Source organism: Ceratotherium simum, chromosome 19 (assembly GCF_057802395.1).
Source record: "Ceratotherium simum simum isolate JZ-2026a chromosome 19, ASM5780239v1, whole genome shotgun sequence".
NCBI lineage: Eukaryota > Metazoa > Chordata > Mammalia > Perissodactyla > Rhinocerotidae > Ceratotherium > Ceratotherium simum.
Genome location: NC_141918.1, coordinates 10,918,098 through 10,933,776, shown reverse-complemented (window position 1 = coordinate 10,933,776; position 15,679 = coordinate 10,918,098). Strand labels below are relative to the sequence as shown.

Here is a 15,679-nt window from a genome sequence, read left to right as displayed (position 1 = left end):
CTAAAAGATCAGAATTCACTTATTCATTACAAATTGATTGAGCACCTTGTGTGTGCCGGGCAGTATGCAAAGTGCAAGGGATATAAAAAGTGTACTTGGGTAGCTCAGTGTAGCAGGAAGACAGACATACAGATAAAACATACATGTGATAATAGAGGCATGTTCAAGTTATAGAGTATCTCAAAGGAGGAGGATGACCACCTCTCCTGTAAAGGAGGGAGCGTTGGGTCCACTAAGTAAATGAATGGTAGTAACCTCTTACTGAGATGGGAAATACAAGGAAAAAGTGTCAAGAGGTCAAAGCAGAGGATACTTAGTTTGGGACACTTTGAGTGTGAAGGGCCTTTACATTATTCGGGAAGAAATGTCTAGTAAGCAATTAGACATCCAGGTTTGGAAATAGAAGGAACAGTGGTACAGAATAGAGATATGGGAGTCATGTGTGAGTGGATGATAATCCCCAGGGAGAAAATACAGTGTAAGAGTTGAAGAGGGCTTAGGACTGTACCTTAGGGAATTCTCATCGTTGAAAAATTAGTCTTAGAATAGTCTTACTGCTCCCTGTGAAGACAATTAAGTTAAATCCCTGGTCTGAATATAAAGGTGAACCAAAGCTATTTTTGAATAAGTCTTCTGTATGAAAATGATGAAATGATTTCTTACCTGTTTTGTAATATAGGATCCTAAGCATTCATAGTTTCAACAGTCTTAGCTTTGTTCAGGAACAACGTGGAAAGCCAGTGAATGTAATAATTTGTTATTTTGCTGAGGCATGAATTTGAATCCTATCTACTTCAAGACTTCATTTGGGAAGGAGTAATTTAGCTAGTGAGTAAGCTTAGCAGCCTTTCTGTTGTCCTCTACTCCTCGTTTCTTCCTTAGTGTCTCCTGAAGGATCTGAAAGGATCACTTATTTTTGTCCATTATGCTTCACACATATTAATTGGGAAATTCTGAGTAGTATTGGTACATTAGAGGATTCACAAAGATCAATATTGAGCCACATATCTTGAAAATACCAAGGATCGATGAGACTTATTGTAAATTGAATTTGGCCTTTGCCTCTTAGGATTAGATTTACCTCGTAGAAGCAAACATAAAGTGAGAATTTTCCATGAACAGCATTAAGAATTTCATTACGATTGGAGGGAAAGGACAAATATTTGAGTACCTTAAGAGTAATTTTTTTTCCTTCTTGGGGGAAAACATTCAGCAGAGATTTTAATAAGGACTGACTCTTTTTGGTAACAAGAGTGATACATGACAGCTATGCAGTCAAATATGAATCGGAACTTTTTGGACTCTAAATTAACGTTTAAACATTTCCCAAAAGGATTGTTCTGTGAGACGGTTAATAGTAATTATGCAAAAAGTACGGAAGTAAATTCAAGTGGTCATATTCATTGAGGAAAGTCTATGTTAAAAAATTAAGGAAACTTTTTTTTTCTGATATTAAGATATTCAAACATTATGAAAATATATAGAGTAAAAAGTAGAAGCCATCCTCTCCCCACTGTGCAGAAGTAGCCACATGGTCCAGGTTGGTGTTAATCCTCACAGACTTTTTTTTATGCATTTCTATACATGTATGTACAAATGTACATATGTAATTTTAGGGTTTTATTTTGTTTTACCCAAATGGGATAATACAATATGTATTATTTCCCAACTGTCTTTGATCACTTCATAGTGTAAGCAGATTCCTTTACTGCAGCATTCCTCAGATCTTGCAGAATGCTTTGTACATCATGAATCTCCAAAAGGAGGATACGATACTGCATTTCTCAACGTGACCACAGAACTCTTTTTTCCAGGAGCCTCTTACAGACGCACTGGTTTAGGAAATGCTGATTTATGGTTTTTGCATAATATCTGGAAAACAGGATGGAGATTTTGCTTTATGATCCAGTTAATGATGAGTTATTTTATAATATAAAAATGTTTCACATGTGGCTTTCTTTTTTAGATCTGATAGTCAAGTGTATTGGTGAAGAAGCCAAGTATGAAAGCATCAGACTTCTGTTTGATGGCTTGCAGCAACCAGTTCTCAACAAGCAGGTAAAATTCATTAAAGCAGGTTGACTGGTGTTCGCTAGATTTGGTGAATGACACCAAACCTATACATAGGTCATACATATACTATACACCAAGTCTATACATATTCTGTTGTGATCTTAATACAGTTACAATTTTGTATCCTGCTAAAGTTCTTTGTTACATATAAAATATTTAATATAAAGTGAATTATGAGGCATAATAATAAAATGTCTATGTGTGATGCTATTGAAGCTACTTTTGTGTTTGTTTCATATTGTCAGTTCTATTCCCTGCCTTCCTGTTTAGAGGTAACCACAGTCCTGAATTGTGTTTATCATTTTTATGGTTTTTTTGTATAATATCTTAAAACAAATTTTTTTTTTTTTTGGTGCTTTAGCTGACTTATGTTTTATTGGACATTGTGATACAAGAACTGTTTCCAGAGCTCAATAAGGTAACTGAAAAGCAGCAATTTTATTCTTTATGTTTTTAATGGTATGCTGATGCTTATTTTAATTAGGGACACAAAAATTAAGGAAACCCTTGTGACTGTGATCCTTTTAAAAATGAATAACCTTAACAAATGGCTCTTTATATTTTCTTTATTCAACTTGCTCAAACATAGAGTGGATTTTGAGGGGCAGGAACTGAGTAGCCTCTGCCTTGATTTCAGCCCTTCCCAATTATAAGCAGGCAGGGACGTTATACCCTGTAGTCTTTCCAGAGAAAGATATGGTTTAAGTCCTAGCACTAGAACGGGCCAGGCTCTTCATGCTGTCATCTGGAGCACTGAGGGCTCTGTAAGTCAGGCTGGAGTAGTTTTGAAGCAGTTAAACTTATGTGAACCCAAGTGTACAAAATGAATTGGAATTGGAGGATGGTAATACTATTATTATATTGAGTCTTGAGGATTTTGAGTTTTGAGCAAAGATTTAAGTCATTTTTAACTCTTTATATTTTGGTCAGATGAAATAACTACTCCATAAGGTTGTGGTATAGCAATGAAATGTTAGTTTCATAGAGTAGAGAAAACCAGATTTGGACTATTTACCTATTAATTATAACCTTTCAAGTGATAATAACATTAAAATGTATATTAAAACAAAGGGGCAGTTATGGACATTTTATGTTCAAGTTTCATGGGAATCAGTACTAGGAAACCTTTAGCTCTCTATTGGAGACTTTATAACATCTGTATACCTTGCCATTTTTCTCATCTCTAAAATGTAAATATTATCTATGGCATATGCCAGCTAATTTCTTTTGTTTATATATATATATCTTAGGTCAGAATTTTAATACACTGGAACTGTTAGGCAATTCACAAGTGAACCTTATTTTATTGTCTTCTATTAAATAGATTAATTTATATTTTTTTTTTGGTGAGGAAGATTGGCCCTGAGCTAACATCTGTTGCAAATCTTCCTCTTTTTGCTTGAGGAAGATTGTCCCTGAGCTCATATCTGTGCCAGTCTTCCTCTGTTTTGTATGTGGGACACTGCCAGAGCATGGTGTGATGAGTGGTGCGTAGGTCTGCGCCCGGGATCCAAACCTGTGAACCCCAGGCCGCTGAAGCGGAGTGCATAAACTTAACCACTACGCCACGGGGCTGGCGCCTAAATAGTTTTATTTTTACTTTAGGTACAAAAGGAAGTTACCTCTGTGACGTCTTGGATGTAAACATTTGGATTTGGGATAGAATAACCAGTTGAAATTTCTGCTGTGCTAGTGTAGTAGATAAGTACTTTTTTTTCTTTTACTTTTGTATATTCTTGTATATATCATGTAATTCAGTGTGTGAAATTATGATTTTTTTTGTTTTAATAAAGACTAACATACTTAATAATGACTAAAATTGATTGAGTTTCATAGCCTTTCATTTTATACCTGTTATCCAGATTTTATTAGAACATACATAACTTGTTATTGCTGTTTTTTATAGGGATAATTCATAATTCCCTTAGAGCAAACAGATAAGATCAATAACCTTTGTATTGTAATCACTTTGAAAGTAATTATGTTTGGTGTGGAAAAACAGGCGTAAGATCTGATTCGCTTTCTTATTTAGAGTTAGTACATGTTGTTAGATTTTTTTCCCCTGTTTAAAAATTGTCTATGTAGTTAACTGTCTATAAAGAAGACTTTTTTTTATGAGTTTTTAATAACAAACAAAGGCCTTCTCCTTACTCTTACTGGATGATTGATAGGTTATAGCCGTTTTGGGTGTGAAAACTGAGTACATACAGATGTTTGTGATTGTGTGATTGCAACGACATTTCACTGAATCTGTGTAACTATATTCTAAAAGCTTATATAAACGATTTAGTCAAGTAGATTTTTGGTTTATGTTGTTTGTTGTCTCTCCAAAAGAAAAATATGGGATTAACTGTATTCCTTGAGGAAAGTTATTTAAATGATTATTTTTAAAGATTCAGTGTTTAGCATTCTACTTATAATTCCTTCCCATGCTATACGTTTCTCCTTGAAACAAATTTGTCTTTCAAAATTGAGCATTTTGTGTTTGGTTATTGGTTGTAGCATTCATTCAGAATATATTTATTGAGTTTCAACTATGTATTAGGCACTAACCTGGGTAATGTGGGAAGTCTAAAATATAATTTGGAAAACTAACCCATTTAATGATACCATTTCACTTATTTTTTCCAAGGTCTTTAAAAATGGTCATTAGGTGTTGCAAATTTTTTAAAAGATTTTGTCAGTAGTTCCATTATGTTTTTAATAGCTTGAAAATTCTAGAATATCTATGAGTTTCTGTGAACCAATGCTTTAATACTAAGCCTTAAACATTGACTAATTTCTCAAGGACAGGTAGAAAATTAATCAGTCTAACTCTTCCCATTTAAATCCATAGCATTTTGAACACTATTATTTAAAATGTCATGGTGAACTTGGAAAATAAAATATTTTATAGCCCTTTTTATGCCATCCTCACCTATTTCTGTATGAATTGTGATATTCTGTTTATTCAGATGAGAAAAAAGTTGTTATGAGTGTATCAGTCTGCTTGGGATTCCATAACAAAATACCATAGACTGGGTGGTTTAAACAACAGAAATTTATTTCTCACAATTCTGGAGGCTGGGAAGTCCAAGATCAAGGTGCTGACAAGGTAGGTTTCATTCTGAGGCCTCTTCCTTTGGCTTGCAGACAGACAGCTTGCCTTCTCACTGTGTGCTCACATGACCTCTTTGCGTGAGTGTGTGGGAGGAGAGAGAAAAAACAATCTCTCTCTCTCTCTCTTCTTCTTTTAAGGCCACCAGTCTTTTTGGATTAGGGGCCACTCTGATGACTTCATTTAACTTTAATTACCTCCTAAAGGCCCTTCTCCAAATACAGTCACATTGGGGTTTAAGGTGTCAACATGTGAAGGAGGACACAGTTCAATCCATAGCAGTGGGTAAGCTCTGTTTAAGGGAAATGTGATGTGTAAAAATCTACACGTACAAAATTAATCATTTACATTATAAAAGGGAAAGGAACTAGATGCAATCTCTATTGACCAGGCATTTTATATACATTATCACATTTCATCATCCATCACAGTAACTGTGAGATGGTATTATTCCTATTTTATAGGTGAGGATATGGAAGCCAGAGAGCGTCGTGAAGTTAGAATTCAAACTTAGATCTGTCTCTAGTCTTCGTGTTCTTGTCACTGTTTCCTCATGGAAGGAGCTTTTATTTCTAAAAGTAGTCACTCTCTGGATCCCTTTCAAAAGTATGTTCCCCTGGTGTATTTCAAATATTTCACTTTGTACACTCCTTTCTCTCCATCTTTATGTGTGTCCTCTAATGCGTAACCTTCACATTTTGAAATGTGTTTATAGAAAAAACTATCAATGTTTCTGGTTGTGGGCATAAAATGAAAGTAGATAGTTAGGAAGGCACTTTGAAATTTATCAAGGACATTATAAGATTGTGTTATAATCATTTAGTTAAAGATATCAGAAGATTCTGAGAAATGGTTGATAGCAAGCACTTAAATTATCATTTATTGACTTACTAAAACATTATATTTTACAATAGAAATATAAACAGAAGTCTAATTTGCCAATGTTCTTTGTAACAGACTTTTGTGATATTCTGTTTATTTAGATGAGAAAAAAGTTGTTATGAATGTATCAGTCTGCTTGGGCTGCCATAACAAAATACCATAGACTGAGTGGTATGTTTTTTTTTTTTTTTTTTGGTGAGGAAGACCAGCACCGAGCTAACATCCGATGCCAATCCTCTTTTTTGCTGAGGAAGATTGGCCCTGGGCAAACATCCATGCCCATCTTTCTCTACTTTATATGGGATGCCGCACAGCATGGCTTAACAAGCGGTGCGTCAGTGCGTGCCCCGGATCCGAACCGACGGACCCAGGGCCGCTGCAGCAGAGCGCGTGCACTTAACCGCCTGCACCACTGGGCAGGTCCCTAGACTGGGTGGTTTAAACAACAGCAATTTATTTCTCACATAACTTTGTAATGATATATACACAAGTTCTAGTTTCAGATATAGTCAGTATTAGAATAAAAATGACTGACTGAATGAATGAGCAAATGAACAGATCTTGCTAGTCCACTATATTTCAATTTCAAAGAGTATGCTCTCTGTTATTATCCAGTAATCTCTTCAACTGTGCTAGAAACACAGAGGAGAAGTCTTTAACCTGAGGCCTATGGGCCCCTAGAAGATTGTTAAATCCAGTGAAAAATAGTTTTTTATTTCACGATTTTTTGTTAATTTGACATTTATGATTGTTTTCTATCAAATTATATTAAAGAATTAGTTCATTCCAGGTAATGGATGTGGCTGTATTCCAATAAAACCTTGTTTACAAAAAGCAGTGGCAGGCAGGATTTGGCTCTCAGGCTGTAGTTTGCTAATCCCTGATGCAGAAGAACAAAAGCGGGGAGGGAAAAGGGACACCATTCGATAAATGGTGATCACCTTCCCATTAGGGAGCAGGGAGAGGAGACCACAAATTTAGTCTTTGGAGAAAGGCGGCTGTCCTTCTTGGGGAAGACTTACTTGGCCTTTTGGTTGCAGAGGGGTTAGAATAACGAAGAGTCAAACTGTTCTGCATAATGAAAAGGATATTTTCTTTAGGTAGAGAAATGGTTTTCTTACTTGATTATTTTCTCTGGAGGGATGATGCTGGAGAAAAGGGCTTTGTGGCTTTGGACTGAGTGAGGAGGGTGGCAGAGAGGTACAAGAGAAGGAATTATGCCTGATTTATTCAGTTTATTCGACAAGTGTGTATTGAACACTCACTATGTGCCAGGCAGTTTTAGATGGTAGGGATATATTTGTGCATTTATAAGCCTACATTCAAGCTCAGAGACATAGACAATAAAGAAAATAAATAAGGAAATAGTATAGTATGTTAGAAACTAATAAGTGCTCAGAAGAAAAATAAACTCGGGGGAAATAGAGTGGTGTGAATGGAGGGTTGCAGTTTTAAATAATGTGGTCTGGGACGTTGAAGAAAAGACCCGCAGGAGGGGAGAAATCAGGCTGTGCATGTATTTGGGGGCCCACGTCCCAATAGAGAAATAGCAAGTACAAAGGTTTGAGTGGGAATGTGCCCATCTCATGGGGAGAACAGCAAGGAGGTCAGTGTGGCTACAGCATGGGGAGTGAGGGAGATAATGTCAGAGCAGTCATGGGAAACCAGATCACAAAGAGCCCTGTCGGCCATGGTGATAACTGTCACTTTTACTTGGAGTATGATGGAAAGATTTTGAGCAGGTGATCAACATGCTCTTGCTTATAGTATCAAACTGGTATTACTATCACAATGGTTGCTATATTGAGAATGTTGAGAACGGACTAAAGTGGAGCAAAAGTAGAGACAAGGAGCTCATTTAGGAAGCTGTTGAAGGAATTCAGGTGAAATGACAGTGATTTGAATCAGAGTAATACTTGTGGAGTTGTCAGGAAGTTGAAGACTTTTTCTTTTTAAGTTAGGCAAACAAGATTTACCAATGGACAGGTTGTAAGTCTGAGAAAAAGGGAGCAGCCAAGGATGACCTCAAGGTTCGGCCTGAGTGATAGGAAGGTTGAAGGGTCCATTAAATGAGATTTTGACCAGCACATGTTTTGAGGGAAAGATCAGGAATTCATTTTTGGACATGTAAAGTTTGTGATGCCTATTAACCATCCCAACTAGAGATGCTAAGTAGGCAGTTGTAGTTAATGAGTCTGGAGTTCAGGGGAGAGATCCAGGCTGGAGATAGAAATTTGTGAGTCACCAGCATCCAGATGCAAAGTAATGAAACTGGGGATGAGACCGTCAAGAGATTAAATGTAAATAGAAAAGAGAGGCAGTCCAAGGACTGTGCCCTGGGCTCTCCAGAGCTTAACAGGAAGGGAGCTGAGGAGGGACCCCAAAGGGGACTTCATGTGATGGGTTTGGCCAGTGCTTTTCAGGAGCATTGATATCACACATTGGGTTATAAGTTTTCTTTTTCATTGTAAGTCCCTCCAATTGATGCCCACTTAGTAAAGCTTTGTTTTTACACTACAACTTCATGCTAGCTGCTCTTGGGAGTGAAGGGAGTACTGTATCCATATTTTGGGACAATGGAAAGTGCAGAAAACTAGTACAGCATGGAGAGTGATAATGAGGTTACTTAAAGAAATTTCGGAAAAGCCTTGAGCAGTGTAGAGCAATATGCAGCAACTGGGACATGTAAGCAACTCCCAAGAACTCTTATAAATAGGGAGGGCGCTGCCTAGTTATTTTATTTGGAGACTTAATTTTTAAAAAGTGGCTCAAAAGTCTGAAAAAATGGGTGACATTGAAATTTCTTTGTAAGGAAATGTGTTTTAGGTAATTTTCTAAAGTTTTTAAGATCCATTTTAGTGGTATAAGAATGAAAACTGCATAATTTTGCCTGAGGGAGTTTACCCGTTTACTTACTGTCTACAGTGTTCTTCCTATTTAACTCCTCTCCCTCCTCACCTCCACACACACACGTGCTCAGGGAAACTTGAAATTTTCTCCTAGTTTGGGCTGGTTTAAGCTTTTGATTGTGACAGAACTCAACTTTGCTTTAAAAAAAGAAGAGAGAAATAACGTATTTGTTCATGTAAACCAACTCTGGAAGGGCAGTAATGGAACTGTCCTCAGTGTGACGTACCCAGCACTTCAATAGTCTCAGGACTCTGTGGACACATGTCCACTTCTTGCCTCAGCTTCCACCTTGTTTGCTGTCAGTCTTGCATATGCCTGCACGTGGGGAGGACAGTTACAAGCCACAGTGGAATCACAGGAGGATACAGAGGGGCAAAAAAGGGAGCTTGTCTCTCTCCATCCACACACATGTAAAAGGTCTGGAACGATTCTTACTGTCTTGGCTTCCGTCACATGCCTGTCCCTGTGCCAGTAACTCAGACCAAGATGATCAGACGCTATAATTGTGAGGCCTAGGTCGTATGCTTCCAGGTAGGCTAGGCGATTGGTTCTGTAATTAGCTGTCCCACTAGAACTACCTGGAATAGGAGAGGTGCAGTGTCTCCCAAAGAGTGGGGGCTCTTTCCAGAAGTAGGAAGAGAGGCTGGATAGACAAATACAAGCATGCATTTCTGTTTTTAGATGTTAATTTTATCTGTCTCTTCCACTCAGCTGTGAAGAGTCTAAGTGCAGGGATGTGTCTTACTCATCCCTCTGTCACCCGTGCATAGCCCAGCAGCAATTGGCACTAAGAAGGTGATTGATACAAAATGATTAGTTTGTGGGGGATGCTGAGGTGGAATGTCCATGGAGGGTGTTAAAAGGCAGGGATATGGCTGTGATCTAGGTCCCTCACCTTTTTATATGACTGTTGCCAGAGTGAAAAGTGTTGAAGAGACCAGGGCACATGCCTCCATGCACGATCCTGAACCAGTGCTGCAGGCTGGGTGATCACGTCAGCTAACCTTAGGATACTGATGACGCAGACTCAGACTCCCAGATTTCTGAATCAGGTAAGAACAGAGGTGTTTCCAGAGAAGGAGGAAGCAGAGAGGGATGTTGGAGAGGAAGGGAAGGGGATGTAGGAGGGGTGTAACCATTGAGAAGTTAGGATGGAGCACAAAGACTGAGGGTGATTTTTTTTTCAAATAACCACAAAAACAAGAAAAGTTATACTGAATGTGGCCAAAATATTGAATAATTAAAGGAAGTTAAGTGTACAGGAGATGCAGCTGTGTGGACACTGACAGATAGCAGTAAGTTGGGGGTGGCAGTGAGCTGAGCTCCAGAGGACAGAGAACAGCCCTACGAAAGCACTGCAGCCTGTTGAATTGCACCACATGCTGAGAGTTATTCTGTTTTCAATTTTCTATATTGATGAAAAGCTGTAAGATATTCATGTGGTCTTATAATAAATAGATTAATGATCTTTTGTAAATGATGTGGATTTGTGTTAATTTTTATAATTTATTAATATTTCTAATAGTTACACATTCTTCTCCCTCTGTGAGGTACCTCTGGCATTAAGATTATGGCTGCTGTTTAGTAGAGATTAGCAGTTGTCTCAGCTCTGGTGTTGAGCCCACTGGTGTCCCTTGATTAGTCTTTTTGAAGCAGATGACTAGTAATTTATTACAGTGAATAAAATTTAAGTACTGAAGTTTGTGTGTGATTTATTTTCTATTTATATTTTAAATGTGAATTATATTGGCTTCCATGTTAGCCCTGTAATGCTGCTCTCATTCACTTGCATTGTTGTGGCCTTTCCTGGATGGGAGAGGGAAGGGTAGAGTTAAGCAGTTGTCAGATATTCAAGGGGCCAGCAGCCTACCTGTTTGTGGTGTAGTTCCAGAGAGCAGTAATTACTGAGGTTCCATTACTGGTTTGTTCATTATGACTTATTCTACAGTAGTGTCTGGGGTCTCTGATTTTATAGTTCCATCTTTTCTTTTCACTTTTACCCAAAGATAGTTATTCAATAAAGAATAAGGCAAGGCTACATGAAAAAAACTTGAGCAGAGTAATAACATACCTGTGTTGTGGAGGAGCAGGCATAATGCTATAATTATTTCTTAGGTAGGACACAAAAGTTATGATCACAAAATAGTTTCACGACGTGATAAGTTAGTGAAATTTTCAGGAACACTATTTGTGATAATGCTGATTATATAAAGTCAATACATTGTGATTTTACCAGTAAAATAAAACTTATGTTTATTCTTAAAATGTATAGATTTCTTTACTTCATCTATAGAGTATAGGTCTGAAAAAAAACCCCATCAAATTAAAAACTTCAAGTTCAATTAGAAATTTGATTAGTCACATTTATTTTTCTTTATAAAATAATATCAACATATCTTAGAGGCTGATTTCATTACTAATATGCTTACAAATTATTTAGTGATTGTCTTACCAAAAAAAAGGTTGCGGTGTTGTTTACTTTTATGGCATTTTTGGCTTTCGTAAAAATCTGAATATCACACACATGAATGTACATTGTTGATGAGCAAGTTAAGAACTCAGTATAATTTTCAAGACAAACTCAGAAGGTAATGTTTTTGTTTTTAACGTATCATTTCATACATATTGGTTGTACTTAAAAATTCTCAGTATTCATAGGAGCCATTTGTCATTTTTGATTGTGCAGAATTGAACATATTTATTTGGGGGAATTCCAAGGTAATTGGGAGAGAAGGCATCGATTTTCACTATGGAAGCCAAAAGGCTGGAGTAAAATCCTCACTCAGCCGTCTATCTTGATGAAAGTTTGGGCCTGAACCAGGCTCAGCTCATTAGGTGATCCATGTGAAGGGAGGCACAGGAAGTCAAAGGCCTTGTGGGTGGAGGTGAACCCAGCAGCACCAGTGCGGTGTCCGAGGAAGACTGCTCCTGTGGCAGTGCCTCACTTTCCTTGCTTGCTCTCCATTTTCTGGGCTTCACTCTCCATGCTTCTTGATGCTTCTGGGAGCTAGCTAATATCCTTCTGATATATCTCTGCTTACAGACATTTTCTTGTTTTTTGCAACCAAGAATCCTCATGAATAATGAGTCTATAAATTTCCATTGTTGTTTATAATACGCCAGGCATCCTTGTCATGGATCAGAGTTAAACTGTTTTCATATCCTGACTAGCTTATTTGTTAACTGAATGTTTTCATAAAGTATTTCATTCAGGTTCATAGAGGCCTCAGTACTACTCACTAGTGATCTCCCAATTTGTTACAAAAGTTTAAAGCTCCTCCTTTTGACTGCATTAGGTAGGAAAACTGGTTCCTTTTGATTTGCTATAGTTGAACCAAATCAACTTCAAAAATGTATATGATTTTACCAGTACAAAAATAATATTAATTATAACCTTTCATTTGCAGAATATATTGGACACAGAAGCTGCTGGTTGCCTCTGGGCTGCCCAGCTGATCATGCCAGGGGACTGTTATGGGTTGAATTGTTTCCCCCAAAAAGATGCTGAGGTCCTGTGGCAGGACTTCAGTCCTAACCACCAGTACCTGTGCATGTGACCTTACTTGGAAATAGGGTTTTTGTATATGATTAAAATAAAGTCATTAGTGGGCCTAATCCAGTATAACTGTTTCCTTACAAGCAGGGGAAATTTATACACAGAGACAGACATGCACAGAGGGAAAAGGATGTAAAAACATGAGGAGAATACCATTTATAAGGCAAGGAATGCCTGAGGCTACCAGAAAGTAGGAGAGAGGCCTGGAACAGATTGTCCCTCACAGCCCTCAGAAGGAACCAACCCTGCCAACTTTATCTCAGACTTCTAGCCTCCAGAACTGTGAGATGGTAGATTTCTGATGTATAAAGCCACCCAGTTTGTGCACTTTGTTACAGCAGCCCCAGGAAACTAATCAGGGGCCTTTCCTAATTTTGGCAAGCCTAGACATGCATCCATGGGATCACACAGTCCCTGAGGGAGCAACTTCTTCTAATAGACAACTATTAGCAGCCTAAACTTTCTTCTGAGAAACCCAGCTTACTCTTTGTTGCAAATAGACAACTATTAGCAGCCTAAACTTTCTTCTGAGAAACCCAGCTTACTCTTTGTTGCAAACTGCTGAAGGCAGCTCTGCCACCAATGGACTTAAGGTGTGAGATTGACCAAGATGTAACAACTGGTCTGTTGTGTCAACAGTATGCTTGAGGAAGATTCTTAGATGCACAGCCAGTTCAGATAAATTAGTTAAAATCGCCAACACTATCTAGCGTGGACATTTTTATTTTTAGGAAACCACTACAGGCCTCAAAATGGTTTCTATATTAGATTCTGTATGTGAAAGCCAGAAAATTTAGTTGTCTTGCTTAAAACACCCTTTATTTACTGTTCTACCTAAAAATTGCATGTATTGTTCTTCTCATTTTTTGGATGAGAAGGGGGATAGGGAGGGTTATAAGATGGCAAGGGGCTCATGGTCAAGGGAAACGATACCAGTGATAAACTGTCAAAGAGTTTTCCTTCACTCATAGTGTGTTGAGTTATAGGTGTTTTCTTGAGAGAAGAAATAACCACCAAAAACATGGAGCATATCTTTAATTTTACTGTTTGGAATCAACAGTTGCAAAGTGTTTTGAGGTCATTTCTTAAACCAGTGCACAATACATGCACACATATTTAGAAAACTTACAAAAATGTTTTTTAAAAATTTGTGCTCCAATAGAATTTATCCTATTTTACTGACCAAGCATAAAAAATATACTCCAAATACACCTTTCTCTAATTTTCCTCTTACAATCTTACTGACATTTGTTTATTTATAACTAATCTGTATATGCATAGAACTGAGGGCATTATTTTACTGCAGCAACCTTTATAAAGAGGTTATGAAATTTAAAAGTATATTTTGTATCAAGAGAACTTAATATTTGTAACCATTAAGAAACAAACATATTCCTTCTCCAAACCTCTAGCTGCTGTTTGCTCACTGTTTTTTAAGGTGAAGGTTCCCATTTCTTGCTGAATTATTTATGCAGTGCTGAGCAGGCTCACATGGTATCACTACTACCTTAAGCAAGGATTTGATCTTTGGGCATAAATCATTTCATCAGTCTAGGTGTTCCCTGAGCACCCATTCTGAGGGGCCCACTCCCGGGCAGGAGATCTCATATCTGTACTTGAGATGGACTTAGAGTGATTGTTCGGACATGGCGGCAGAGCTGACGTCAAACTTCTTACGTATGCCACTTTCAAAAGTCAACCCTTGTCTCCCCTCTGGGTTTTCCATAACCAGGATAGGGAGGGGAGAGAGTGTGTGTGTGACTAGGATAAGTACAGTGCTGGCATCTTGCTGGGGAGGAACAGGTGCAGGTTTAGAATTACACCTTGTCTTAGAAGGTTCTCTTCTCATGACATCTTCACGTTAAGAAGAAGGAAGGCAGGACTGATGGAATCTCATAAAATTATTAACAGCTAATACCATGTGTCAGGCTCTATGCTGCTCCTCAGCAAAAATCTATTTAACAAATCTAAATGCCCTTCAGCTCTTTCTCTTCTGTAATGTAAATCGGTCCTGAGTGGCCTGTTCTTCCCTTGTCTTCCTCCCTGCCCCTTGACTGCCTTTTGCAGTCTCCGGCCTTTCCCATTATCTGCGGCACCATTTGTTCCCTGATTCGTCAAAGGCACATGGGTGCAAGACAGAATGCTGCCCTATGTTTAGTCCATTAAACTCGTTATAACAACAGGAGCTAAAAAGGAAAAAAATAGAGACCAGAAATAAAGCAGACTTGTCATCCATGAGCTTGTGGCTATCGATAGTTATGAATAGAGGAGACCATTGAGTATCATTCTGAACAGTGATTGATTGGATATAGTTGAAAGAGTGCTGGGCTTGAGGTCAGAAGACCTAGGTGCAGGTCTCGGATCTGTCACTTTTAGCTGTATGACTTGAACAAGTCAACTCTTTCTGAGCTCTAGTTTCCTCTTCTGTCAAATGGGAAAAACAGTACATGTCTTGCCTACCAAAGAAAGATATGGGCATTAAGTAAGATAATGTGCTGAAAACTCCCTTGTAAATGATGAAATTCTATGTAAACATAAGTTGTTTGGTGGATTAGAATGGATATAAAGGAGGAAAATGATTTCTATGGTTTAAAATTTTTTAAAAAGTTATTAAAATTTGTACATGTAAACTAAAGATGGTTGGCCTTCCCCTCTTAGGGCCCATTTTCATTTCTTTTCCTGTGCGCTTGCTAAGTTGCTGATCCTGAGTGATAATGTCAATGTCTTCATTTATGACCCTCTAAGTTCAGCTTGTAGGAGCCTGCGAGGATGGTCTACACCATCACAAAGCCAGTTCCTAAAAGGCAGACTTGAATCTCACATGAGAAAAAATGCAGTTCCACACATTAATGGCAAGGAGAATTTTTGGCTATTGGTATAACACAATGATCACTGCCCAAAATGAAAGAAATATTAGAGAAAAGCTTCCATGACAATGACTTCCTGCAGAAAATTTGATCCGACCTTCAACTGCTGGATAAATTACTTTCATTTTTAAGATGTATCCAGAAACCACGTTGATATCTTGGTCACCTATAAAAATACATACATTATTTTAACTACAGAAAAAGTAAATATCAATTAACAAGAAGAGAGAAAACCAATGTATTTCTCTAAAGTCCTATGTATTTATAAGAGGGAAGATACTCCTTTCACAAGCA

General features: G+C 37.8%; 2 protein-coding genes across 8 annotated transcripts in view; one reads left to right on the top strand and one right to left on the bottom strand.

The window, feature by feature from the left end:
* The window catches only part of SNX14 (sorting nexin 14), a 64,963-nt gene extending 61,067 nt beyond the window's left edge, over positions 1–3,896 (top strand). For all 6 annotated transcript variants that reach the window (XM_087443844.1, XM_087443846.1, XM_014781097.2 and 3 more), the window contains 3 exons: positions 1,967–2,058; positions 2,435–2,491; positions 3,679–3,896. In XM_087443844.1, the coding sequence (XP_087299970.1) occupies positions 1,967–2,058; positions 2,435–2,491; positions 3,679–3,717 (188 nt within the window). In that variant the 3' untranslated portion in view covers positions 3,718–3,896. The remainder of the gene's footprint in view (positions 1–1,966; positions 2,059–2,434; positions 2,492–3,678) is intronic.
* Positions 3,897–11,304: 7,408 nt separating this feature from the next.
* The window catches only part of NT5E (5'-nucleotidase ecto), a 55,155-nt gene continuing 50,780 nt past the window's right edge, over positions 11,305–15,679 (bottom strand). For both annotated transcript variants that reach the window (XM_087443843.1, XM_004422084.3), the window contains one exon: positions 11,305–15,551. In XM_087443843.1, coding sequence (XP_087299969.1) covers positions 15,388–15,551 — 164 coding nt within the window. In that variant the 3' untranslated portion in view covers positions 11,305–15,387. The remainder of the gene's footprint in view (positions 15,552–15,679) is intronic.